Source organism: Lagopus muta, chromosome 6 (genome assembly GCF_023343835.1).
Source record: "Lagopus muta isolate bLagMut1 chromosome 6, bLagMut1 primary, whole genome shotgun sequence".
NCBI classification, from domain to species: domain Eukaryota; kingdom Metazoa; phylum Chordata; class Aves; order Galliformes; family Phasianidae; genus Lagopus; species Lagopus muta.
In genome coordinates this window covers 26398942-26417143 of record NC_064438.1, presented here as the reverse complement: position 1 = coordinate 26417143, position 18202 = coordinate 26398942, and the positions used below count along the sequence as shown (strand labels likewise).

The 18202-nt window shown below is 41.1% G+C and overlaps 1 protein-coding gene across 12 annotated transcripts in view; it reads right to left on the bottom strand.

The window, feature by feature from the left end:
- Window positions 1-18202, bottom strand: part of DPF3 (double PHD fingers 3) — a 187546-nt gene that overhangs the window by 84547 nt on the left and 84797 nt on the right. For 11 of the 12 annotated variants that reach the window (XR_007377505.1, XR_007377504.1, XR_007377507.1 and 8 more), the window contains exons 2-3: window positions 15666-15826; window positions 10439-10546 (exon numbers count right to left, since the gene is read on the bottom strand). Coding sequence is in view for 8 of the 12 variants with exons in the window: in XM_048947369.1 (XP_048803326.1) it covers window positions 10439-10546; window positions 15666-15826 (269 nt within the window). In the remaining 4 variants the exon portion in view is untranslated. Of the gene's footprint in view, window positions 1-10438; window positions 10547-15665; window positions 15827-17023; window positions 17877-18202 lie in introns of those variants that run through there. The other variant, XM_048947375.1, reaches the window with a different exon arrangement.

Below are 18202 nucleotides of genomic sequence, written 5' to 3'. Positions count from 1 at the left end.
TAGGAAATCAAATACAAAACACAGGGAATACAGAAATGATTTGAAGTCCACTAAAAACATGCTTAATACCTTGACAACTGCAAGGGTGCAAAATGTTTACCCCAGAGAATGGGAAAAACAGACAAAACATCCACCAGGGAAGGTGGTGGAAGGTGCAGGGATGAGGGAGAGGACACCACCACAATCTTCGTTCTACTCTCAGCAAATCTGTAAGTCTTGGGTTGTAAGATCTCACACTGGACTTTATATTAACATTTATTGCTCTTCACTTTATATATGCACCAGAAAAACTTCACCTGCTAGAATTTTTATAATATTTCAAACTACAAAACAATTTAATTTGCTATATGCCAGGAGAACAATAAAATTGAAGAAACATTTTTTAAAAGTCATATTTTGAATGCACTGACATTCTATAATGTTTAAGTAATTCCTACATTAAACAGTGCACACATTCTCTTAAGTGGTAAATCTAGTAGCCCAGTGATTTTATGGGGCTCTATCTTGCAAGATCCTCAGTACTAAACCTGCAAGTTTGGTCCAAACAATTCTTCTATATGTAGATTTGATTTTAAGCATGTGACAAGTCCCACTAATTACTTAAAGATCACTCATTCTTAAAGACTCAGTTGCTTTTCTCATCTGGGGTTAGACAGCTTGGCATCTTAGAAGACTAAGCTGTGGGGACATGATCCTATAAAGCCCTGTTCATGTGATTACCAAAGAACTCCATGGATTAATCACACAAACGCACAAAATAGGTCCTACACATTCAATAGAGAATACACATTTCATAGGATCTTGTGTCCAGTACACACATCTGAACTATTCTTGGGTTTCACAGAAGTCTCTTTGCCAACACAGCTTATTGTTTTTAAGGAATTTGTACTGGCAAGAAAAGTGCCAGGAGGTTTGCTGGCAAAGCTGATCAGGTTAAGCTCTAGCTGCAAGCTTGCCACAGGACAGCTTCCCACTGTCCCTCCATTCTGATGGAGAGCAGTTGATTTGTGCCACAAGTGAAACAAAACCACTGGTAGCAGTAGTTCCCCAGGTACCTCCCCCAGGGTCCTCAAAGCCCTTTCTTTTGCAGGCCTGGAGGGGACTGCTTTGGCAACCCATGTCTTTCCCCCCAGCACCTGCTCAAAGAGCGCTGACACACTTTTTCAAAGCCACCTCTTCTCAAAGAAATAATATAATCTTACCCTAAGCTCACCTACAATTCCCCCTTATTAAGGTTAAAAAGTATTTATTTCAGAAATAAATAATTCTAATGGTTACTTAGAGACATCAATGTTAACTTCATAGTAAGGGGATAAATCCCACAGCATTTTCTCTCTCCAGCAGGAATAATGTCTCCTAGAGACACTGCATTCACAATCAGGCTTTGGCAGCTTAGGAAGCACACGCTGAAAAACCTCTTCACAAAGATGCTTCCTAGCAGCCCGATGTGGGTCAAACACAGAGTAGCCAAGAACAGTGGAAGAACAAAACAATGGACTGGATAACACAGAAAGGGGGATAGGGCCACATGTAAGCACCCGCACAAGCAGCCTCAGGTATCTCAAGCCAATACCATCTCAGCTGCCTCCAAGCTTTCCATACACCAGTCAGACTGCAAAGACTCTGAGTTCATCACACAACTGACTCCTTCAATTTAATGGCCTGCTACAGTAATCTAGTTGCTCCAAATCATTTTCAAAATAGCCTGACTCCAAAGTCACCTAACTCCATTTTCACAAATACATTAAACACGCCAGTGGAAAAACTACCTTCAAGTGGCTGCCAGGCTTCTGAACTCACAACAGCCTTGTGTGGGGTCACCATGTATAGTCTACGTTCTCACTCTCAGGGACAAGACTCAGAAAGACAAAGATTTAACAGTTTCCAAAACTGCTTTATCTCATTTAGTTGCTACTTCTGCCTTAGCCTAACCACTAACTGCTAGAGCCAGAGGGGTCTGGCTTCAATAGGCTTTTGATCAAAATCCAGAGAGGTTCCAAAGCCCAGTGGCTTTTGCAAGCAGCTTTCTCCTAATTATGCAAACTAGCTGAGCCACACCAGAACCAAGAGTAAACCCAGGTAATTCATGTGAGCAGTCTTAGCTAATCAACAGTTCTCACAATAAAACTGTGCATATAAAATACCTGTAGTGACCTGTTCCAGATCCCGCAACTGAAAGAGAAACTATTTACACAAAGTTAATCCTGTTAACTCTAGTAGTGTAACAGCAAAATGGAGCAGCAGCAATGTTTTTGTTTTCCTGGCTGGACTATTTATAGAATATTACTTGGTTTTCTAGAAATGAGTCTGTTTTATACCTGCAAAATCATGAAATCCCCTTTGAGGGGAATATACATTCAATTTCATCCTTAAACCCACTGAGCTAAATTAGACTAAGAGCTTGTACCTTAGTACACATGACAACGTTCAGCAAGGACAATACTTGAACTAAAGGAAAAGACGGACGTTACCTCAACCATGGCAGTGACATACGGAGTACAGCAGGTTGAGTTGTCAGTGGCCAAAGTGAAGCAAGAAGAGTTTACACTGCACAGAACTTGAGATAACTTCCTAAGGTTTAAGCTGCTCAGCCAGCCTTATGAAAACTGACTCAACAACTCACCTACACTGAGTCTCTTTATTTGTATAAATGGGTGTGTAACAAATTACTTGTTGTCTTGGCCATCATAGTACACATATGCCCAGGTTTTGCACTGGCATTGGTACACTTTCATCAGCAGCTTTGAAAGGCTACATGCTGATGGCCAAAATGCTTATTAATGGCACTTTAAAGGCTTAGCAAGTAGTAGATTACATTCATACATTCCTTTTTATTTAAAGATCTCCCATATTCCTCCCAAGCTCTCTAAAAAGATTTATTAGCTAACTGTTAGGCACTTCTCTGAAATAGACAAATCAGACAGATGTTTTTAGGACCTTGGTTTTAAACACTGAAAAACTGAGAGAAAATGAAATATTAAAGAGATATTCCACTGCCCTTTGCACGGTACGGTGTAGTGGCAATATAAGTAAGGGGTTGCGTGGCAGAACTTTAAGAAATAAGGAGGTTGGCACCTGCAATGCAGACTGGCAATGGGACAAAGATATTTCATTGCAGGACTTCCTCATTGTGACTCCATGTCAGTGAATACATGAAGAAGGGATAGGTTCTCCGGTTTTCTTAGTGCCACATGAGAAAAGGAAAGCAAACTATCTGGCTAGAGATTCAGATTGCCAAAAGTCCAAATGTTGGAAGCATTAAAGGGCGGTTGATGAGATGGAATAGAGTCTGGTTACGTGTCCCACACTGATGTGTTTTGTCTTGGTGACAGAAAGTTATTTTTTCTAACCTTAATCATAGCTCAGTGTGTAAAGGTCACAGAGCAGCAGCTCTTTCCTGTGGTGCCATGTCCTGCTGTGAACAATCTGAAGGCAAGATTAGTGCAGAATTGGAGCCTACTGTTTTTATCTGTGGCATTGATGAACTCATCTGTAAGCTGCAGGCTTATCTGATGAATAAACACCTACTTAAATCGAGGACAATGCACAGGTACTTTGCTGGATAGGAAGCCAAGAAAAAAAAAAAGAAAAAAAAAAGAGGCCCAGCAGAAATCAATATTTACCTTGGTATAAGTAAAAGCTAGAGGTGGTAAACAATGAATTTCCCCCACCCTGTTTTCATGACAGATTCCCAATTTGCTAAAGAAATGATCAGAAGAAAAGCTGGGCTGTTAAGGAGGGATTCCTACAGTGCTGATATATGTTCCTTCTCACATGCTGAAGTTTATTATTTTAGCCCTAATTTAAAAATATACGTATCATAATGTAAATCTTCAGTTTGTCCCAAAGAGATAAGAACATAGGTATATTAATCCAACCTGAGGATTCAGCACAGCTACTGTGCAGATGTGCACTGTAACACCACGTGAGAACTGATGCTTATCCACTATCTCTGCCACAAAAATAAGTATTTTTTAACTTCTACATGGGGTACAAAAAATGTTGATGGGAATAGGTGGAAATGAGATCCACTCTATTTCTACCAAAACCTCCAGGACAGCTGTGGGAATTGCACAGTAAAATTCTTCGACATGAATTATGCAGCATCTTCAAACATGAACCTCACCACTGTCTACAGTCTCTGAGATTGAGCTATTTGACATCTCACTGAATTTTTGCCAAACATTTGACATAAATACACCACAGAACTGTTATTTTGGCACCCCCTACAAAAATCAAATCCCATTTAAAAAAAAAAAAAAAAAGTTAAAAATAACCTATTCCTGCCAGAGAAGAGAAGTGTTAAACGTTGACTCATGCAGTAGGCTCAGTCACTCTCCTACCCTAGTTTTACAAGCAGCGAGTTCCATTCATTTCTGCAGAGGTGACTCCTGACCTACTTCAGTGTACGTGGACCAGAGTCAGGCCTCGTCCTTACAAAAAGCACACTATTCACTGCTCCCTCTGCTGGCCCTGCAGCACCACCTGCTTCTGCCTGAATACAGAAGCAGATACATGCAGAACCCATTTCCAATCCTATCACAGTGAAATATCTAGCAGGTGTAATCAGGAATTACTAAATGAAAAGGAAAAAAGAAAAATCCTAAACTCACAATATCTTAAAGTACTAAAGAGTACACTGTAAAAGATATGCAGCGTAATGTTGCAAGCCCAAGTACTTATAGATACAGATATACTTGAGTATAAAGCAAATTTCCAAATACAACTGAATCCCAAGAGTTTGGAGAGAAGACAGCAAACGACACAGCATCTGGTAACAGGCAATGAAACTCCTCTTACATGAAGAAACTAGATCAAGTCACCAGAGAATAAAAGTTGTAAAAGTTGCACCTATCTGCTGGCTGTTTGTGTCACATCTGCCCTAAATTTAGATTTCATCACAGAAAATGTTTATAAAAACTACAGAAAGTAAATAACAGTAATATTTTAAAACAAAACAGAACTCAAACAGCTATCCACAGAAGTATCTTTGGTAACGTCAGATCTGCAGAAAGCTGTCCAAAGTCAGAGCAATTGTTCCTCTGATATCATGTCCCTTTCAGGAATTTCTTCTCTAAATTTCACAGAAGCACTCTACTTTGGCACCAGCATTATCCTGCCAGTTCTGATCCTAAGTTAATCTTCATGGATTTTAAAGAGGGGCAATAGGTAGGGTTTAAAACAGAAGCAAATTTTATCCCTTAATCACAGAGAAGTTTCCACACATGTTACATAACAGCAAAACTTTTCGATAAAAAAGCATATTTCCATACAGAGCTCATAGAGAAACAATACTGCTGTCTGGCAATAGTAAACAAGAACTAGCAAGTAATTGCAGAACTAGCAAAAATGTGTAGAAAAGCACTGAAATTGAAAGTGAAGCGGGTCAACGTTAATTGGCCCATCTGAAAAAAAATGTGAAAGGGAAATTCTCATTAGTGTTTTGAATTCTTTTTAGGCTCGGATGTTTTTGAGGGACACTGGACATATCAATAAGGGAAAGAGTATGGAACTCAGGAGAACTGAGTTATTTCTGTGTTCTTGGTTTCTACTGGAAACAGCTGTTCCATAAACCTCTGTTTAGATCTTCATATAAGTGATTTATTTTCTTTGCAGTCTATTTCTCCATTTTATAATAGAAGGACTTTCTTTGTATATTTTATATTTGGACTGTATTAACTGCTAGAGTGTGCAGATAGTATAAGACTACTTCAAAATGATCCCCAGGATAGTGGTCTAACAAGTTGCTTGAGTCTCTAGATGCTATCATATAAATGATAGTAATGCTAATTCTGCTCTGTGCTTTTTAATTTCAGCTTAACATTATCTTAGTGAAGTGCTCCACCTTAAAGAGCACTGATCTCCACGGATAGGCTGAGCATCGTCTGCAAGAGCTGAGGGCACTTGGCACTTCCCACGATAAACACAGTACCTTCTACCGTCAAGCGCAGTCTCTACAAGGTAAGTGGAGATGTGTGGAAGAGATAGTGGCTTATCTGCAAGGAATCCGTTCATTTGTTCATAATCACAGAGGTGTTTCCCAGACTACAACAGATCAGGCATTGTTTAAGGGCCATCTGAAAATCTGGTCTTGATTGAACGTGTTCCATCACAGCAAAAAAAAATATATTTTTGCTTATTTCTACTATTTCAGAGTTGTTAACTGGAAAAAAAATTGGCTATTTCTGCAGTTCAGCTGAACACTACCCAGAGGTAAGTAAGAGGATGAACCCTAACACAGCTCAGTCTCACCAGAGAGCAGCACACACAACCTGTACTCCACAGTCACTAAATGGATGGGAACGCTGCCAGCTCTAAGACCTCTCTATCACCTTTTGGAGTTAAAAATCAAAGGGCAGGAATAAACTGAGACGGGAACTTTCCAGCCATATTCTCTACAATTGCATAGCACGTGAAACACTTAAAGTTCTGTGTGCGTGCATGTAGGTACACATCTATATTTAGCCATCTTGTAAAACTGAAGTGGGACACTACCAATTTAAATTCCAGAGTTCGCAGCCATAGGCATCCTGTCTGTTCTCATTTACATAGCTGCAAATCTTGTGTAATACCCAACTGTCAGCAGGGTTTACAGTAGGTAATACCAGTTTCACAATGTTGATACCTGACCCAACACAGAATCATGCTATCACCCAGTACCACAAAACCACTAAGTATGTTGGGCAGAAAGCAATTAAGATTTCAAAGGTGCTTGGGTGTAATCAGGGCATAACCTTTCTTCTATTTCAAAACCTCATCTTTCCAGTGCTCTGATATTACTGAAGGCCAGAACTCTATTGCTTGCCTTTGTGGCACTTGCAATTCAAGGTGATGGTAGCAAAGTTGGAAATCCTCCTCCCTTTCCTGTAAGATAACAGGCTAAGCAGCTCAGTCCAAGTCTCTCTCTCTCGCATTCCCACACAAACCATACAGAGGATCTCTGCTCTGCTCTTCCTCTCTTAAAAGGCAGGAGAACAACCAGGTAAGGAGTGCCTGTGGTAGCACAACCTGCTTTCAGTCCTCTCACTGTTCCAATGCCATGCAAATACCACTGCCCAGTTTTGCAGGCAGCTAGGCTTGCCCAAACTTGGTTGAACAGAATGAGGCAGAGACCTAGTTTCGTGAACATATCAACACCTAATAACTTTAGCTCTCTGTAACACCTCACATCCATTACAATGATGAAAACTTGGCTGCTCTTGAGACATAATGTTTGGTTCCAATGATATGAATTGCTACTGAAATACAAATACTAGTTCACGTGAAATTAAATGCCAGGAATACTTAGAGTTATTCATAAAGGTCTGATAATAATATTGACTGTATTGTCATTGAGGCAGTTACCATAAGTAAGCTTTGGCAATACTTTATTTCTATCACATATCTATTGGCTATTGGAGTAGGATGGAGGATGCTTAGAGTGTTAACTGCTACTTTGCTAGGGCTATCCATGCACTTAACATAGAATACAGTGGCAGAGGAAAATGGACATGTGAAGGCTGCATCAGCAACCTCTATTCCAGTGTTCTGATATACACAGCTTTAGCTGTAACTATTCTTAAAATGGAACACTTCACAAATAAGAGCAACAAATAAAGACAGTAAAAGCACCATGTTCTACTAGGACGAAAGCAGGAACTGACCCCAAGAAAAATATTACAGTGCACCTGCATTTTACAAAAAAGAAAGCAACAACAACAACAACAAAAGCAGGATACTGTGTTGGAATACAATCTACGGGAAACAGAAAACACTGCAACATTTTCTTCATTAAATTTTGGTAATACCAAATATACCATAGCTGCAAAGTACCAACACTGCAGAAGTGTATTGCAACTATAAACCCTGAATTAGTACTACATGTACTTACTAATAAATCATCAGTATTATACTAATATATACTATTATATATTATACTCCTAAGTTACTAGCAAGACAATACTTCAAGCTATCTATCGACCAACTGCTGACAAGCTATGACTTACCAACAAAAATTCTAGGTCTTTTATCTCCCAGATTATCTAGAACTCTTAAACTTCTGGACACAACTTATCTCTGTAATGAACCTCTCCAAAAGCCCAAACAAGCATTCATATCCTCTTCTGTTTCCTCTGACTGCTGGATTAGAAACTTCTGAAGCCAAGATTCTTTTCTATAACTTTGTAATAGAATTTTTATTAAAAATGCATCTGAAAAATAGATCTTAAATGTAAAAATGTTTTACAAAAGTACAACTTAAGAAAAATAAGATTTAGCCCAAATCTGATGTTGTAGAATTGCACTGCTTGCATGTATTATATAACATATAACCAACTCTCAACAGTCTCCTATCCTAAAAACTAGCTACTTCACATTAACCCAGCACAAGCAAGCAAATAGTGATCTACTACTGAGAACAGCTCTAAGTCAAGATGAGGATATCCAAGACCAAGGTACAGTGAAACTGAAATATTTAGATGAGTTTCCGTCCAGATTTATTTTATATGTCCTACATCATCACTGTGCTTCTAAGGGATCATAAATCACCATCACCATATCTGCACCCCACACGGTCACCAAATGTTTAACTGAGGAATAAAGAGGTCAGCAGGAGATAGATTCCTAGGTTCAGTGCTAGACTTTATCTCAGTGATCCCCTTCAAAAACGTACAGCATTTCTACAATTCATGTTGCAAATAAATTAAACCTTTTCTTCTAAAATTGTCAAAAGTTTAAATGAAGTTCCAGTGTTTTCTGTAGATCATATACTTTCAAATTCAAGAAAGGAAAAATCCCATTTTGCCTAGTAAGACTACTCCAGATATGCACAGATGGATTGAAATTATTTCATGGTGTAACTGATAAAGAAAGTTAATCACTAGATAGAAATTGGTTGGAAAATAGATTTAAATGGCAGAGCAATATAACTTGCCTTATTTGGCTGCCACTGGCAATGCAACAACAGTAGCACTCTTGAGATGCAGAAGAAATGTTTATAGCAGGGAAAACAACACAGAAGCAGACATGCTGAGGTCTCTTTATCTGATAACTTTGTGGTAATTGCCTTTCATGCCCTGTGGCAAGTAGGATGCACTAATTTGGCATTCAGTGAGTACAGCACAGAAGCATAATGCAAACAAAGAAGAATCAAACTCCACACTACTGCTTTGCCTTACTAAATTACCAAGGCACAACAGCATTTGCAACATCAAAAAAGAGTGAAGTAGAGATTTCTGTGGGTCAACATCATCCTCTTCCTCAAGTTCAGTTTCACTAACATCTGAGTAACCTGACTTGATTTCAATAGCTCTTTTTGGCTGGCTTTGCTATGAGGTCTGGTTCTATCTACTGGATGAGCTTTCATCCTTAGTCTGCACCCCAACAGAGCAGACATTTCTTCGTTTTGTCCAACTGCCTGCTCACGTCTGCCAGCCTGAAGTCTTCAAACATCTGTTTCTACCAACGTCAACAAGAATTTTGCCTCTGATTTTACTGGGTTTACAACTTGTCCATTTACTGCTTCTTTCTTCCTTTTCATTCACCACTGCACAGAAGCAAAGTTATCAATACTGCTGTGTACAGCTCAGTTCCCAGACGCCTTTTTTCTGTCAAATAGGTTTATTTTTAAACATTCTTAATTTATGTTTTAGAGATTTCCTCTATTTTTTAAACTGGTAGTGTCTCACCTCTTAAAAAACCACATACAGCTGTGTTCTCCCTCTTTCTCGTAACAGCTGACCCAAAGACAGCAAACCTTTATTACTAACTGCAGGGAAGAATGCACAACACTACTTTCTTCCTGACAGCTGCAGTTCCTCCACATCTGCTTTACAGTCACTCGCTCAGCATCCAGATTCATCACTTCATACAGCTTAATTGTGTGGGAAGAATACCAAGGACAATAACAGTGAAAGAAGAATAGACTAAGGTACACACATAGGTATACACACATATACAAATGTGGCATAATTTTCACCACATAATAATCTTTGCTAATTCTTATTTCCTGTTTCAGGAAATAGATTTCAGGTCACACCCCTGGTCCCTTTATGATAAATCTTTTTAGTGTAACATTCTTCACACACAGTGGTCTCCACAAAAACTAGTTGGCAGATGCCAGAGGAAGATTATGTATTAATAACACACTGAGGCAGTAAACAGCAAAAAAACTGATCATTCACATCCTTATACATTTATTTGTGGATGCCCAGGATTCACTCCTACGGAAGGTAAATTCAGCTCTCATTTCATTTAGCACAAGCCGTCCACATTTCTGCTAGGCATGAGTTAAGTACAGAGTTTAGTGGTTACTGTTACAGCAAACTGAGTTAAGGTGCAATAAACACAAAGAGAAATGGATGGAGAGGGACAAAGATGGAGTCCAAGGTCTAAATGCCAGGTTTGCGTGTATGCCAGCTGCTCTGCAGCACAGGAGAGAGAGAGGCAAACAAATACGTACCAGGTTTAATTTCCAGCAGCTTCAGCCTGGAATCCTCAGGAGGATGCAAACGCCTCTTTTTGCGCCAGCAACGTGCCGGGTATGTGTACAGCTGACCTGGGGCCAGGCCTGAAAATTAAAGGCAAGAAATAAAACAATCATATTTCAGTCTGTAAACCACAAAGCACTGTCTCTAGCATCTTTTCCCTTGTCCTTTCAGTGTCTCTTGTTAGAGGATTCAATCCTGCAAACTGTGATGCAGAACTATGCACTCAAGGTATCCAGCACTCCGGAGGCTCCTTGGCACCTCTGGGGATCAGGCCTACAGAGAATCTGGGTCTCACTCATACACTTCACTCAGCTCACTGAAACCAGAGCTGCACATAAATAATTTGTGATTCCTTCAGGGTAAATAGAATTTCAGCCTCTCTTGGGTCACAGGGAGATGTCTCCTCCACGGGCAGAGAAAGTGCCTTGGGAGAGAAGAGATGAAGTTCCGACACACAAATCATAAGGCCCTGGTATGCAGAAAACTCAGAAAACGTCTTCTGAGTGAAAGCAAACAAAAAATCCATGAGGTCTGGCTATTGGGACTTTATATTTTCGCTTGAATTCTGGACTTTTGTTTAAAAAGAGATCCTTTATTCTGGATATTACCTTCCTCATGCCCACATCCTGAATTAAGGAGGAAATACCGCAGTAATGTTTATATTACTGCATGCTCCATTGATTCACATTTGGTGTTGCTGGCCTCTGAGCTGCCCTGGCTCTCATGATAGGCATCCCTTAGCCAACGCTCAAGCTATGCTTTGTTCTCTTGTATTCAGGACACAGCAGGGCCCCGTGAATGCACTGCTACTAAGAACACAGAAGCACACTGACAAGTTACTGCCCCAGTTACTCTTGATACCCAAGAAGATCCAGAAATGCTGGAAGAATGTTGTTCTCGCCCCTGCTTCCGTTGACCTCTCTGTCTGCCACTTCTGCTTTTACTCTTCTGCCTTCTGCTGTTATTCCTGAAGGGGCTACTGAGCACAACTGAAGTTCCAACCCCACTGCCCTCAGAAAACAAATAAGACCACATAAGAGAGAGGACATTACTAATGTTACCATATCTGAAACAGTACCAGCAGTAAACAGCTGGACATCATTAAGGCAGCACGAGTAAAGCAAATCAGTTCAAGAACAGCAGGATGGCTTGCTCTCTGCCATTCCCTCTGAGACAGACCAGAGAGCATATCAGCTCTGGAACAAAGCTGATTCATTGAGTCAGATGCAGATAACACAAGAAAAAAGACAATATACTGTCACTAGGAAAAAAAAAAAAATAAGAGACACGCATACACCAAATTTATTCACCCTAAGGGTATGGGCTAATCACGTTCTGCAAGCTTTTGGCTTGAAATAGTTGAGCTGTTGGAGATGCCAGTTCAGACTTCTATGATTTCCACCTGCTTCCTGGCCTTGGTGCATAAATGGAGCATCTACATCATACTGCCTGGGTTTGGCCAAATGATGGAATGTTCGCAGAGGTCCTGGCTGCCCGAGGTCACAGTGCAGGCCCAGGGCTTTGCACATCCTCTTTTGTCACTGCACAGATTCCTAGGCATTATGCCCAACACAAGAAGGATGCGTTTTGGTGAGCAGCACATGTGACTGTTTTAAGGATAAAATGTGAATAACCAGTACTTCTGCAGTGCTTGACACGTTTCTACATGGCATTTTGCAAACATTAACCACTGCAAACAATTGCTATTATGGTGGGGTGGATTGTGGATTGTGCCTGCTCTGATGTGAGTCATTAAAGAGGTGGAGGCAAGATGCCTCACCCTTTCACAGTAGGTTTTGTTCAAAAATTTGCTCACAGCATTGAAAAGCAGGGTTGTTAGGCTAAGGAAACAGGACAGAGAATCAGCCTTCCATTGCACAGACCTCCAGAGAGGAGAGATTTGAATGAAGTGGGCACCATTGCTTTGAACATTTCTCCCAGACAGAGAAAAGCAAGGATCCACTGCAGTTTTGAGATAATATCCATTAACATGGGTTCAAGTATTGTGAACTCACATATGAATTGCAATTCTGGATTCAGCCAAGACACTGAATGCCAACTGCAAATGCTGAAATGCCAATGAGAAACACAGCAGGTATCCTTGAATAGATGAAAGTGGAGAATTCTCCTCCCTTGGGGAAATGCAGCCCACTCCAGGTGGCAGATAGGCTCCTAAGTTCCTCCAACACCAAAATCCATGGTTGTGGAGCTTTTTTTCCCCATTTGCCTTTAGACAGTATTTCAGGTCAGGGATACTAAATGAGAGGGAATCCAGCACACAAGACAGATACCAAGAAGGCTGGCAGAGAATTTCTGGAGATGTTCAGGTCTCTGTATTCCTATTTGCAATATCCTTGCTCATTAACACACAGCCATCCACTAAAATAAGACAGATATCAAGCCTCATCTTGATTCAAACTCATTAGATACTATCTTCAGTCCTCTGCCCTGACACCTATGTCTCCATACTGCCTCACGTGAAGCGTGGACCATCGACTGTTTACACAGAGGAGAAGCAATAAAAAAAAGGGTCTGTTCTGAACAGAATCTAGCCCCTGCACAGTTGATCTTGCAGGGCATATAGAAATAACACTTATGCATGTCTTACTGTCTTGTCTTCAGTCCTAGCTGAGCTGTCTCTCCCTCTGGGGCCTTATAGGGCAACCAGAGAAGGTTCCAACCATTTGCTTATAGAGGAAATAGCAGAACCTGCAGTGAGTTATGTTGTTTATCTCATTAGTGTAGGAGAGCCATAACTCAAAGCTCTTGTGAAAGGCTGGGGGAGGAGGAGAGAAGAGGGAGGGAGTTATGTGCAGTATTGTGTGAAATTAACCCTGAACTGTTTATCATGAAATGCAGTTTTCTGACTCCTTTAACAAAGAGGATGGTGAGAAACCAGGTTAATAGACTGAGACCCCAACTCTCCTCTGTTTTTCAAACTCTCTGTAAAAGAAAATAGTTCCTGGAGCTTTGCCATTTGTCTTTATGCAGTTTTTCATGTTATGGATAGTAAATGGCAATGAACATAGCACACAAGATGGATACTACGGTGGCTGACAAAGAATTCTTGGAGATGTTCAGTATGAGCATAAGTACAATGTCTATAACCTGAAAACAGGGATGCTAAAACTAAACAAGGATGCTTTGACCCACCATAACGATACTACAAGAAATAGATGATGCAAAGAGACCCAAGGGAGCACTAAATGGGCTAATAAAAATCAAGAAAGAGGAAAGCAAATATGGGGGAGGAGGACTGCTTCATTTTGCACTGATTATTCTAAATTAAAATAACAAAAGCATCAGATTTGGTGGCTGCAACAAATGCAGAAAGCCTGATTCACTTAAGACTCTCTATGAGGAATGTTCTACCATTAGTTCCCACTGGAGCCACTGACTCTTTTGCAGGGGAAGCCACAGGAAAGTTCAGTATCAGAAGTGAGCAAAAAGATTTGCACAGTGCATTTGCCAAAGGTTGTTCAGAGAACTAGTGACAGAGCTCTTGGCTCCTGGTGTGATGCTGTAACTCTTCTAGGATGATTTCCTCTCTAAGTGCAGAGACACCAATGAGACCTACACAATACTATGTTTGCTTATCTTTGTAGCAAGTGCTCTTGCCAAAACATCATTTGTGTATATAGTGGATGTATACGTGTTTATTACTGAGCTCACAAGGCTTAAAAAGCAGCACCTTACTCATAACCTGATGTTACAAGAACAAAAATTGCAGAGCCAAAGTGATTAACCAAAAAGAAAAAATAAAAAAGGGAAGAAAAAAAAAAAAAAGGAAACCTATCTTTGCAAAAGCATAATCTCTTAGGAATTAGGAGATTTTAGATTTAAAAAAAAAATTTAATGTGGTCATAAACCACATTTAGCAGTCTCAGATTACTGAAGTAGTTTTGGCAGCTGAGATATTCTTAGGATATATTTAACGCTGGTAAAACACCCGCTGTCTCCTGCAACAGAAGTGGCTGCATTTTGCTACAGTTTTCTGGTGGTACTGCAAGACCATAGAACACCTACTTTGAGTATTTTAGGAACAGGAGCAGCGCAAAGATCTGTCCCTCTATCCTAGATATGTCCCTTCCTATCCTAGGAAGCATTTCAGATAAGCACCCTTCAGAGGCATGAGTTGCTTTCCTAGTCTGCTCACAGGAGGGGAGGCAAGTGTCCTTTGTGTTCCTCCTGCTACAGCTGCAGCGAGTTAGCCAGTGGAGGAGGTAACAGCAGCCTGCATCTATCCACAGTTCCAGGTTGGATTTTTTGTTTTCTTTTTCTTTTTTTTCCAGTATGGTTTACAGGAATTGACAAGGATATGTGCACATGATCAGTGCCTGTGTACACTTGACCCCTTCCTACCTGGATCTCCAGTATGCACTGGGGGGGAGGGGGGAAGGAAAAACACAAATCCACTCCTGTATTGTCAGAAAATTCATGCCTGTGCTAACTGTGGATCAGATACTCAGCCATACTCCAGCAAAATTTTCAATGGGTTTCAGGATTTCTGTTTAAGTAACATCAAGCCTTTGAACCGGTGATTGTCCCCTGCTTTCAAAACAAGGATTTCAGATGGATTTATTCTAACAAAGGAAAGACTGACCAAAGCCTGCTAAACTAATGGTGGCCTTTCCCCCATTGGAAAGAAACTTAGCCAAAGGTCTTTGAGGATGTATATTAATTTTTTTCTGCAGCTGAGAAAACTGAGACTCCAGAGCTGATATCCAAACTTGTCCAAAATAGAACTAGAAGTTTACCTACATTTCTAATCATCAGAACAAAGTTCATTCCAGTTGCTGGACTCTCCTGTATTTCACCTCCACTATACGTACTTCCTAATGCAACCCTTTATTTTCAGCATACACCTGAGACTTCCACCTCCGCTTCTCCACCCTGAACATAATTTCAATCCTGCTTAGAACAGGGCATTGTGCCTTCTACAGACTGGGATCAATAGCATTAGAAGAGCTACAGTGATACAGTCTTAGAAACTACCATGTCAGGCACTTCTTCGGGTAAGAGAGAATAATTAGGATCAGCTCTCTGCAGTTACCAAAGGAAATCCCCCGCAGGCACAGAGGTTTAGGCAGCTTCTCTTCTGCGTGGCCTGTAGCAGGTTTGAGTTTCTATTAATTAAATCCCATGGGGGCTCAGTGGCCAGACCTCCAGACATGCGCACGCATACACACTGCTACCAACCTGGTCCCCTGTGCCGCTTCTCCATCCAGATGTAGCAGTTGTTCTGAGCAACTCCAGTCTGCGAGTCCAGGAAGGGAAGGCGAACGCTCCGTTCAGCACACAGCCGGGAGTTGTAGCTGCGACAGTGCTCAATTGCTTCTTTGTAGAACTGGTCCCCAAGTCTGCCAAAAGAGACAGGGCGGAGATTAGAAAAGGTTGCTCTTCCCCTCAAACAAGACTAGGGAAAAGGGGGCATACGGTTGGTTTATTCAAACTGACAACCAGAAAAACTTCCCCTGAACACGTGAAAAGCTGGCTGACACCATACGCTACCAAAGCAGATCATGCAGAAACTGTCATCAAAGGACGATACTCTTAGAAAACAGGCGCAGATCTTTTCAGCAGGCACAGCTACTGGATGAACAAATGCTGCAACCACACTGGCCCCCAACCCAGCGCCATGCGCCACGTACACAGCAGTGACCTCATTCTATTGTCTCTCTTCCCCTGTAGTTTGTAGTCCAGCAAAGCCAGTACACCAAACGTGTCCATTTTGTGCTATAGCAACTCCTACAGTATTGTGAACAACCAAAAAGCCAGACAGGTTTAGAAGAACTTAAATCCAGCATTTCTTAGTTCAAAGAACCTAAAAGAGCAGAAGACACAGTCTTCTTACTGTTGTTTCTGAAGCATGAAAACACACCCTTTAACAGCTAGAGCCGTGTCTGCAACGCTTACACTAGATGTTTCCTCTCCACCATTCCAGAATTTTCCACAATTGGGTTTAAGGCACCAACAGCAGCAGGCTGCAACAGCAGCTGGTAAGATCCCGCATGGCAAATCCTTTGTTCTGGAGCCCAGTGGGAAGAACCAAGCTAAAGACAATGTCACTCGTTTCATAAATATTGGTTCAAAAATTCTGTAGTATCTTCATATTCCCTTGAGAAAGGTTTAAAAACTCTGCCTGCTGGAGATTACCAAAATCCTCCCTCCAAATTGTTCTAAACAGGGAAAAGCATCAAAGTAGAGCTACCCTAAGGACACAAAGCAGCTGTCATGCTGGAGCAAGTAGGTGGGCCATGCTGCTGAACCTCATTCTTGATCTATTGTCAAGGTGAAATTCAGTCGTGACATGAATAGCTAGGAAAGCTACCCATCAGGGGTAAGTTCATTAGAAAAAAAGGAGCAGAATGAGATATAGCTTAACTTGCACTGACTCCAATATTCATTAGTGTGCAAAAAGAGTATAACACACAGCAAGGCAGCTGGAGGGATGCACACACAAAGATAAAAGAGGCTCCCTTTGCTGTTCTGTTTATCCACTACCCCCCCTTCCATAGGCACAACTGCCATTTTAAAAGTGTACTCCTTTTGCACACCTCTAAATGCCAAACTGGTACAAATCACTATTTTGCTGTGTTTGACAGTCTGATACGCATTTTTTATGTCACTTGTCATTTCCACATCATGACGTTTATGGGAGCAACACTCTTTCTCCACGGGCCGTATCGGTGCACTATCTTTTTGTTGATAGGGGCTGACATCAGAGACTTACTGAAGAACAAAAAACAGAGGCAGGAATCTCTGGCTCCTCCTTCTCATTTCTGATAACCAGTTCTCAAGTGTCAAGTTACCCAATCGTGGATAATGTTAAGAGATTTGATGAATCTTTCTTCTGTGAATGTATTCAACTGACTTCAACCCATCTTTATTTTTCACACCTAAACCATGGTGGGGCAATGAGTTCCAAAGCCAAAATATTACTTGTAGGGAAAAAGAGCATTTTCTTGTGTTTTAAGCCACATCTCAATTATTCACAATTACAAGTCCAAAAGTCCTCCACAAAGCTGCCACCAGGTTACTTCTCTAACAGATGCAGGCAGACGAGCATGCCAAAGCTCTAGGTGTGGAATGAGCACCATGGACTGGTGATGTCTGCTATGTTCATTCATGATGCAATGATTTCAGCTGCTGCATTTCAGAACATCCAGAAGGGAGAAAATAAGACAGTCCCCAACAGGCAAGAATTACACCCGGGAGCCAGTGCACCTTTTGGCTACATAGATTTTCCAAAGGTTGTTAAGCTGTTCCATACAGCACATGCCTGTTTGAATTTAGCATCTTGCAGCCCTGTCCCTGACCAGTGACCACCAGTCCCAGGCAGCGACTGGTGTAGAGGGTCTGGAAAAGAGCTCTGAGCTGCACAAGAGGACTGAGCTGTGGGAGGGGGCAGTGCACAGGGATGCTTCTGTGTGGTGAGGTTACAAGAACTGTGGCCCTCAGCTTTCATCACAGGGCCACAGTTCTTGTAACTTCACCACACCTCTGGATGCCGAATCACCCACTATGTCCTCAACCGCATTTTTCCATTAAAGACAGCAGAGGAAGGAAGGGGAGCAGGGGAAAGAAGAAAAGATAAGCTGCACTACTATACAAAGAATATGGCTAGTAAGAAATGAACCTTATTAAAAGCTGTAATTAAAGTCATACACTTGTGTAATCAAAATCAGTAACAAGGAGACTCCAGCTGATCAAAGATTAACAGCTCTTTCCTCAAA